At 38.5% G+C, this 10,364-nt stretch overlaps 1 protein-coding gene across 2 annotated transcripts in view; it reads right to left on the bottom strand.

Moving 5' to 3' along the window:
• Positions 1–10,364, bottom strand: part of LOC112826479 (phospholipid-transporting ATPase IB-like) — a 201,985-nt gene that overhangs the window by 29,950 nt on the left and 161,671 nt on the right. For both annotated transcript variants that reach the window (XM_025874613.2, XM_073894758.1), the window contains one exon: positions 6,285–6,373. In XM_025874613.2, coding sequence (XP_025730398.1) covers positions 6,285–6,373 — 89 coding nt within the window. The remainder of the gene's footprint in view (positions 1–6,284; positions 6,374–10,364) is intronic.

The raw sequence follows: 10,364 nt of genomic DNA, 5'->3' as shown, positions 1-10,364 counted from the left end.
CTTGACTGAATTCCTGTATGAGTTCTAGCAGTTTTGGGGTGGAGTCTCTTGGGTTATCTACATAAAGTACCATATCATCTGCAAAGAGTGAGAGTTTGACTTCTTTGCTGATTTGGAGACCTTTCTTTCTTTTTGTTGTCTGATTGCTGTGGCTAGGACTTCTAATACTATGTTGAATAGCAGTGGTGACAGTGGACATCCCTGCCGCGTTCCTGACCTTAGGGAAAAAGCTCTCAGTCTTTCCCCATTGAGAATGATATTCGCTGTAGGTTTTTCATAGATGGCTTTTATGATATTGAGGTATGTACCGTCTATCCCTATACTCTGAAGAGTTTTGATCAAGAGAGGATGCTGTACTTTGTCAAATGCTTTTTCTGCATCTATTGAGAGGATCATATGGTTCTTGTTCTTTCTTTTATTAATGGATTGTATCACATTGATTGATTTGCGGATGTTGAACCAACCTTGCAGCCCAGGGATAAATCCTACCTGGTCATGGTGAATAATCCTTTGAATGTACTGTTGGATCCTATTGGCTAGTATCTTGGTGAGAATTTTTGCATCCATGTTCATCAAGGATATTGGTCTGTAATTCTCCTTTTTGATGGGGTCTTTGTCGGGTTTTGGGATCAAGGTGGCTTCATAAAACGAGTTTGGAAGTTTTCCTTCCATTTCTATTTTTTGGAACAGTTTCAGAAGAATAGGTACTAATTCTTCTTTAAATGTTCCGTAGAATTCCCCTGGGAAGCCACCTGGCCCTGGGCTTTTGTGTTTGGGAGATTTTTGATTACTGCTTCAATTTCTTTACTGGTTATGGGTCTGTTCAGGTTTTCTATTTCTTCCTGGTTCAGTTTTGGTAGTTGATACATCTCTAGGAATGCATCCATTTCCTCCAGATTATCTAATTTGCTGGCATAGAGTTGCTCATAATATGTTCTTATAATTCTTTGTATTTTTTTGATGTTGGTTGTTATCTCTCCTCTTTCATTCATGGTTTTATTTGGGTCCTTACTCTTTTCTTTTTGATAAGTCTGGCCAGCAGTTTATCAATCTTGTTAATTCTTTCAAAGAACCAGCTCCTAGTTTCGTTGATCTGTTCTACTGTTCTTTTTGTTTCTATTTCATTGATTTCTGCTGTGATCTTTATTATTTCTCTTCTTCTGCTGGGTTTAGGCTTTATTTGCTGTTCTTACTCCAGCTCCTTTAGGTGTAGGGTTAGGTTGTGTATCTGAGATCTTTCTTGTTTCTTGAGAAAGGCTTGTATTGCTATATACTTTCCTCTCAGGACTGCCTTTGCTGCATCCCAAAGACTTTGAACAGTTGTGTTTTCATTTTCATTTATTTCCATGAATTTTTAAAATTCTTCTTTAATTTCCTGGTTGACCCATTCATTCTTCAGTAGGATGCTCTTTAGCCTCCATGTATTTGAGTTCTTTCCGACTTTCCTCTTGTGATGAGTTCTAGTTTCAAAGCATTGTGGTCCGAAAATATTCAGGAATGATCCAAATATTTTGGTACCAGTTGACACCTGATTTGTGACCTAGGATGTGATCTATTCTGGAGAATGTTCCATGGGCACTAGAGAAGAATGTGTATTCCGTTGCTTTGGGATGGAATGTTCTGAATATATCTGTGAAGTCCATTTGGTCCAGTGTGTCATTTAAAGTCTTTATATCCTTGTTGATCTTTTGCTTAGATGATCTGTCCATTGCAGTCAGGGGTTGTTAAAGTCCCCCGCTATTATTGTATTGTTGTCAATGTGTTTCTTTGCTTTTGTTATTAATTGGCTTATATAATTGGCTGCTCCCATGTTAGGGGCATAGATATTTACAATTGTTAGATCTTGTTGGATAGATGCTTTAAGTAGGATATAGTGTCCTTCCTCATCCCTTATTACAGTCTTTGGTTTAAAATCTAATTTGTCTGATATAAGGATTGCCACCTCAGCTTTCTTTTGGTGTCCATTAGCATGGTAAATGGTTTTCCACCCCCTCACTTTCAATCTGGAGGTGTCTTTGGGTCTAAAATGAATCTCTTGCAGACAGCATATCAATGGGTCTTGTGTCTTTTGACTGGGGCATTTAGCCCATTTACATTCAGGGTAACTATTGAAAGATATGAATTTAGTGCCATTGTATTGCCTGTAAGGTGACTGTTACTGTATATTCTCTGTGTTCCTTTCTGGTCTATGGTACTTTTAGCCTCTCTCTTTGCTTAGAGGACCCCTCTCAATATTTCTTGTAGGGCTGGCTTTGTGTTTACAAATTCCTTTAGTTTTTGTTTGTCCTGGAAGCTTTTTCTCTCTCCTTCTATTTTCAATGACAGCCTAGCTGGATACAGTATTCTTGACTGCATATTTTTCTCATTAAGTGCTCTGAATATATCATGCCCATCCTTTCTGGCCTGCCAGGTCTCTGTGGATAGGTCCGTTGCCAATCTAATGTTTCTACCATTGTAGGTTACAGATCTCTTGTCCCAAGCTGCTTTCAGGATTTTCTCTTTGTCTCTGAGACTCGTACGTTTTACTATTAGATGTTGGGGTGTTGACCTATTTTTACTGATTTTGAGAGGGGTTCTCTGTGCCTCCTGGATTTTGATGCCTGTTTCCTTCCCCAAATTAGGGAAGTTCTCTGCTATAATTTGCTCCAATATACCTTCTGCCCCTCTCTCTCTTTCTTCTTCTTCTGGGATCCCAATTATTCTAATATTGTTTTGTCTTATGGTATCACTTATCTCTCAAATTCTGCCTTCATGATCCGGTAGTTGTTTATCTCTCTTATTCTCAGCCTCTTTATTTTCCATCATTTGGTTTTCTATATCACTAATTCTCTCTTCTGCTTCATTTATCCTAGCAGTTAGAGTCTCCATTTTTTATTGCACCTCATTAATAGCCTTTTTAATTTCAACTTGGTTAGATTTCAGTTCTTTTATTTCTCCAGAAAGGGTTTCTCTAATATCTTCCATGTTTTCAAGCCCAGCTGGTATTTTTAAAATCGTCATTCTGAACTCTAGTTCTGACATCTTACTAATGTCCGTATTGGTTAGGTCCCTGTCAGTCGGTACTTCCCCTTGTTCTTTTTGTTGAGGTGATTTTTTCCTTCTTGTCATTTTGTCCAGAGGACAATAGATGAATGAGAGAACAAAATGCTAACAGGGTAACAATGACCCCAGAAAAATATACACTAAACAAATCAGAAGAGACCTGAAGCCAGGGGAAAAGAAAGGGAAAGAAAGAAAGAAAAAGAAAAAAGGTTAAAAAAAAAAAGAATATGATCAAATATGATCAGGCTGGTGCATAGATCAGTGCCCCACACTAGATTTTGGGTGTATTTTCGTCTGTTAGAACAAAGTACCTCCTAAAGTTTTAAAGAAAGAAAAACTTATATATGTACAAAAATAAGGGTAAATACGATGAAGGGATGGAATATGACTATAAAGATAAAAAGTATAAAAGATTTTATAAAAGAAATTAATAAGTTGGTTTGAAAAAGAAAGAAAAGGAATTTAAAAAAAGGGGGGGGGAGAGAATGTGATCAGGCAGGAGACCAGAACAAAGCCATACACTAGAGATTTAGGGTATATTTTGGTCTGTTAGAAAAAATTGTATCCCAAAATTTTAAAGAGAGAACAACTTACCTATATACCAAAAATAAGGTTAACTATGATGAAGGGATAGAATATGACTCTAAAAATGAAAAATAAAAAAGATTTTTAAAAAAGGGATTGATAAGATATTGGTTGAAAAAGGGAAAAAGGAAAATTAAAGAAAATTAAAAAAGTTAACTTTGAAGGACTAAAGAATCATGGGAAAAAAGCCATGGATTCTATGTGCAGTATTCCTCTACTGCTGGAGTTCTGCCATTCTCATTGATTGGTAAACTAGATCTTCGCTGGCTGTTCTTGCTGATCTTCTGGGGGAGGGGCCTGTTGCCATGGTTCCCAAATGTCTTTGCTGGAGGCAGAATTGTCCCTCCCTTGCCAGTCTGGGCTAAGTAATCTGCTTGGGTTTGCTCTCGGGAGCTTCTGTTCCCTGCAAGCTTTCCGTACAGCTTTGGAGGACGAGAGTGAAAATGGCAGCCTCCCAATCTCCGCCTGGAGGAGCCAAAACTTGGCCCCACTCTTCAGTGAGCCCCAGAGAAAAGCAGTCACTCCCATCTCCCTGGTCTCTGGCCGCACCCCGTGCTCACCTGGCCTGTGACTGAGAGTTTCTGTCTCTGGCACACGACCCCGTGTGGAGTCTCCAAACCAAGCAGATCCCTGCGGCCCACTTCTGCGCCGCTCCTCCCAGGGGAGGAGGGAGAGTCTCCCCGGATCTGCCGCTTGTTGGGTCCCTCCTGGAGGAGCAATGGCCCGACTGTGTCGCGAATCACAGTTTATGGCAACCCCGAGCTGAGAGCCCACTCCTTGGCTCTGTGTCTGCAGCTGGCTTCCCTGCTCCGATACCTGGGCACTCTGCCGCACTCAGGCACCCCCGTCTTTCTGTGACCCCGAGGGTCCTGAGACCACACTGTCCCGTGAAGTTTCCACCCCCCGCTTAGCCACTGGAGCGACGTCCCTCAGCGGAGCCGACTTCTAAAAGTTCCAACTTTGTGCTCCACTGCTCTATCACTTCCTGGTAGCAACTGACGGAGGTCCCCTCCCTGCTGTCTATCCTCCCAAATATCGCCTGGATTCACTTCTCCGCATGTCCTACCTTCCAGAAAGTGATCACTTTTTTCAGAGAGTTGCTGCTGTTCTTTTCTTCAATCTCCTATTGAGTTTGTAGGTGTTCAGAATGGTCTGATCCCTATCTAGCTGAATTCCTGGGACCAGAACGAAATTTAGGTCTCCTACTCCTCTGCCATCTTGCTCCTCCCCCCCAATTTTATTTTTATTTATTTATTTTTATTATCTTCAGTTAGTGGTGGCTCTAATAACATCATTAGTTTTTGATGTAGTGTTCAATGATTCATTAGTTGACAATAACACCCAGTGCTCATCACCACAAGTGCCCTCCTTAATACCTATAACCAGGTTACTCCATCCCTTCAACCCCCTTCCCCTCTAAAACCCTGTTTGTTTCCCTAGAGTCCAGAGTCTCTCATGGTTTGTCTCCCTCTCTGTTTTCCCCTTCAGTTTCCCCTCCCTTCCCCTGTGGTTTTCCATGCTGTTCCTTATGTTCCACATATGAGTGAGACCATAGGTTTTAAAAGATCCAAGTTAAGACCTTCATTCAATAACATGGATCACTTTCCAAAAATTTTTCAGGGATATTAGTATTAAATTTTGCCATCTCACAGTTACACATTATCAAGCAAAAATTTGGTATCCTTACATAACTATGGAATTTACTAGGCAAAGTTTCCTGGAAAACAGTAGTGGCAGATGCATCTCAGCCCTCACTTCCAGAGGAATCCATTTAAATTCATGGAGGTGGTACCCAATTTCTAAACAAATTATGTCCAAATGCTCATTTGTACATCTTTTTGGATCCAAGGGCACATTTTCTCAAATAATTGTGTTTGCCCTGATACATTGAAGGATTAAGGAAGAATTGGACATTAAAAAGCAAAATTAATTTTATCCTTTCTAGAAATTCCTTTCTCTGCTTCTTAGTTTGAAATTTGTAATGTTTCAGATCTCTGTTTATGTTGCAGATTATGTACAATGATCTTATGTAAGTTATTTCTGATTTGAAATCTTGTAATTTCATGGATTTTTTGTCCCACATTAGGGATTGCAGGGATTTCTAGCACCTTAGTTTAAAGCTTTTTTTTCCTGTTGGATTTGTTAAAAAAAAAAAAAAGTGGGAGGATTCTGTAATCTAATAGTTACATATTCTGGGAGAACGATATTTGACAGATTCTTATTCCAAATGTTTTTAAAAAGTGAAGAATGTCTTTCTAATTAGAATATCTCCCTCCTATTTCTTATTATTAGCTTTTAATCTATGATCCTCTGATATCAGGTTTTGGTTCTTCTAAAGTGGAGAGAAGTTATATAATTCCCACTTCTAAACAGTAAATGGATGACCTTTCAGAAAAAAATCACAAACGAGGTAATATCACTACAAATTTTACCTCTTGTGAATTTTGATTCCATCTTTTTTTTTCCCCCTAAGTTGATTGCTGGTAAGTCAGTGGCAAAGGCAGAGGGCATTTACTTCCTCTAAAAGTTCCATGATTTTTAATATTCATAAAATGACAGATTTTTAAATTTACTTTAACTTGAAAACCGTATAATTGGAAAAGGACAATTAACCATGACAACATATCTTTTGGTTACTACTTCATTTTTCAACTTACAATTTCCATATTAAATTTAGAATCAGGCACACAATGGGGACTATGAAAAAACCCAGCCAGAAGTGTGGACAAACCAGGACCATATTGACCTGCAAATAAACAGAAATAAAGAATTTTTAAATAGGAATCTTTTAGTTTGTCAGTATTGGGTAGAAAGTGCAAATTTCAGTTTCCCTTCTCCTCCACAAAAACCTGGAGATGCAGGTATGGATGCAGTCAAAGAGTCTAGAACTACTAAACCAATGTGAGTACATAAAGCCTAAATATAGTATTAGCTAGCTTAATTTAATAGTATATTCTATAAACAACCAACTAAATATTTTGATCAAATAAGTCATATCTCAGGAATGCAAGAGTATTACCTAGCAATATTCCCTAGCAATACAACTTTAACTTCCAGACATTGTGTGTAAGGCAATTCTGCCATTATAGTCCCCTGAAAAAATTCACTCTTCTCTCTGCCTGACAAATTGGTAACTAACAGATCACTTTAATTCAATAAGGACTGTACTGACTTGAGACTGGGTAAGGCTCTGTACTATTTATATATTTTTAATTTTCTGTATATTCTAATATTTCAACATCTTAAAAAACCTTTCTATCTGGAGACTGCCCCTCCCAGGGCTAGTCTGTTCTTAGAGATAGTGAGATCTTAACTGGGAGGATGCTTTTGATCTGCAAACTCAAGGGCTAAATCCACAGCCCTATCTCCTCTAACTGGCCCATACACCCCAGGAGGCAATATTCCTTTGCCATAATCATCCCAGAACCAGGGACCAGGCAACTAGAAACCACCTCTAGCCCAAATCCTGCAAAAATCACTCAAACTAGCCATTCCTGGGTTGTTTACCCTGCTCTGCCTTGCTTTTCTGATGGAAACCCCAATAAAGGCAAGGCCTAAGTGCTCCCCAGCTCCTGTGTTCTGCCTCCTGACCACCCTGCTATCTTTCCCTTGTGGCCCTATGTGGCATTCTGTGCTTTATCTTTAGGAACTGTGAAAATGATAAATTTTGTTAAAATGGCAATAGTAAGTCCTTACCTATCTGTAATTACTTCAAATGTAAATGGATTAAATTCTCCAATCAAAAGACCCAGAGTGACTGAATGGATAAAAAAATAAGATCCAGGTGTGCCTGGGTGGCTCGGTCAGCTAAGCATCTGCCTTCAGCTCAAGTCATGATCCAGGGTCCCGGGAACAAGCCCTGCACTGGGCTCTCTGTTCAGTGGGGAATCTGTTTCTCCCTCTGCCCCTCCCCACCCCCAGCTTATGCATGTTCTCTCAAATAAATAAAATCTAAAAACAAAAATAGGATCTAACAGTATGCTGCTGATAAGAGACTCACTTCAGCTTTAAGGACACTTAGGCACAAAGTAAAGTTATTGAAAAATATATTACAAGTAAATGGTAACCAAAAGAGAGCAAGAGTGACTATACATATTAGCTAAAATGACATTCAGGCCAAATTGGTCATAAGAGACAAAGAAGGTCACTGTATAGTATGAGGGTCAATTCATTAAGAGGATATAAGAATTGTAAATTTTTTTGCACCTAACATTGGTGCACCTAAATATTTAAACCAGATACTAACAAAACTGAAGGGGCAAAGTCAGAGCAATATAATAATAGTAGGAATTCAATACTTCACTTTCAACAATGGCTAGATCATTTGGACGGAAAATTCAATAAGGAAACAGCTTACCTGAATAACACAATAGACAAGATGGACCTTATAGACACATACAGAACATTTGATCCAACAGCACAAGAATACACATTCCTTTCCAGTGCACATGGAACACTCTACAGGATAGATCACATCTTGGGCCACAAAGCAAAAAGACAACCTACTGAATGGGAGATATTTGCAAATCATATATCCAATCAGAAATTAAAATCCAAAATACATAAAGAACTTATAGAAGTCAACACCAAAAAAAAGAAAAGAAACAAATATTTCAACTAAAAATTGGCAGAGGACCCAAACAGACATTTTTCTAAGGAAGATTTGGAGACAGTCAATAGACACATGAAAGGATGCCCAACATCCCTAATCATCAGAGAAATGGCAGGTCAAAACCACACCTTATACCTGTCAGAATGGCTAGAATTAAAACAAAAAATAACAAATGTTGGTGAGGATGTGGAGAAAAAGGAATCCTCATGCACTGTCAGGAATGTAAATTGGTGCAAGCCACTGTGGAAAACAGTATGGAGGTCCTTCAAAAATTAAAAAAGAAACACTATATGATCCAGTAATTCCACTAATGGAATGAATAAGTCATGGTATTAAAGGTATACCACAGTGAATATAGTCAAGGATATCATAATAGCATTGTATGGTGATAGATGGTAGTTACACTTGGAAGTGAGCATAGCATAACATATAGAGTTATTGAATCACTATGTTATACACTTGAAATTAATATAACACTGTAGGTTAATTATACTTTAATTAAAAAACAAAGCTCAACAAAAATAGTTGAGAAACAGAAAAGGAAATTGGAAAGTATCTTTAGACAAACAAAAGTGAGAACACAATGTATCAAAATTGGGGTATGATAAAAGCAATTTTAAGAAAGAAGTTTATAGCAATAAATGTTTATATCAAGAAAAAAGAGATCTCAAACAATCTAACTTAACAACTTAAGGAACTAGAAAAACAAGAACAACTAAGCCCACAGCCAAAAGGAAGGCAATAATAAATACCAGAGCAGAAATAAATGTAACAGTATTCTAGGATGATGGCAGAATAAGCAGCAATGGGGATCTGTCTTCCCCCTAGACAACAAAACTGCACTCCTAGAATGTGTCTGTTTTTGGACTCTGAAATCCGTTGAAGGCTGGCATATTCCAGGGGGTGACTTGCATGGTAAATTGTGTTTAGCTTTGGTCAATTTCAGCTCTTAGCACTACCCAGTAGTAGCAGCTACCCATCATATACTCCCAGTCACATATTTCTGGAGCATCTTGCATACAGGTTAGGGGAAGCTGGCTGGGGGAAAGGAAGCTGTTATCCAAATATTGGAGGTCTTTGATCACTGATTGCTGCTTCTGATCACAGAGGTGCAAAGAGGCAGACAGCAAGTTTTGTACATCCCTGCATTGTTCCAAGCCCCTCCCCTCTGGCTGAAGTGACTTCAGAGGGCCTTAAAGCACCAGAACTCTTTTTCCACTCCATTTTTTTCATTTTTCCCCTTTTAGGAGCCAGACATATTTAAAACTAGGACATTCAAAAATAGCTATATATACAAGTAAAATTAAAAAGTGACCACTTATGCCCAGGGAGAAGTCTAGAAAAGACCTAAGAGGACAGTAAATGTATGCCTCAAGTTGATCCTCAGCACAGAGGCAGCCTACAACAAACAAACAAAAATAACAAAAAGCAGCAAAACTTGGGGAGAAGGGAAAATTTTATTTCCAGAGTTACCACATTATTAGATTTAAATTTTCAGTGTTCAACAAAAAATTCATAAGACATACAAAGAAATAGGAAAGTGTGGCCCATTCAAAAGAAAAAATAACCTTTAAAAATAAATAAATAAATAAATTAGTCAATTTTAGTTTATTTTTGTGTATGGTGTAAAAAGTGGTCCAGTTTCATTCTTTTGCATGTAGCCATCCAATTTTCCCAACAACATTTGTTGAAGTGAGTGTCTTTTTTCCCATGGCATATTCTTGCCTCCTTTGTTGAAGATTAATAATTGACCAGGTAATCATGAGTTTATTTCTGGGTTCTCTATTCTGTTCCATTGATATATGTGTCTATTTTTGTGCCAGTACCGTACTGCTTTGATTACTATAGATTTGTAGTATCTTGAAATCTGGGATTGTGATACTTCTGGGTTTGTTCTTCTTTTTCTTGAGAGAGAGACAGACAGAGAGCTGGGGGGGGAGGGAGAGGGAGTGAGAAAATCTTAAGCAGGTTCCACAACCAAGTGTGGAGCCCGACATGGGGCTTGATTTCACAACTGTGAGATCATGACCTGAGATGAAATCAAGAGCCAGACGCTTAACGAACTGAGCCACCCAGGTAGCCCTGTTCTTCTTTTTCAATATTGCTTTGGCTATTCAGAGTCTTT

This window comes from Callorhinus ursinus, unplaced genomic scaffold (assembly GCF_003265705.2).
Source record: "Callorhinus ursinus isolate GAN/ISIS: 27379988/994484 unplaced genomic scaffold, GSC_fseal_2.0 scaffold7, whole genome shotgun sequence".
Classification (NCBI taxonomy): Eukaryota; Metazoa; Chordata; class Mammalia; order Carnivora; family Otariidae; genus Callorhinus; species Callorhinus ursinus.
The sequence above is the reverse complement of the archived record's forward strand: the minus strand, read 5'-3'. Positions and strand labels throughout refer to the sequence as shown.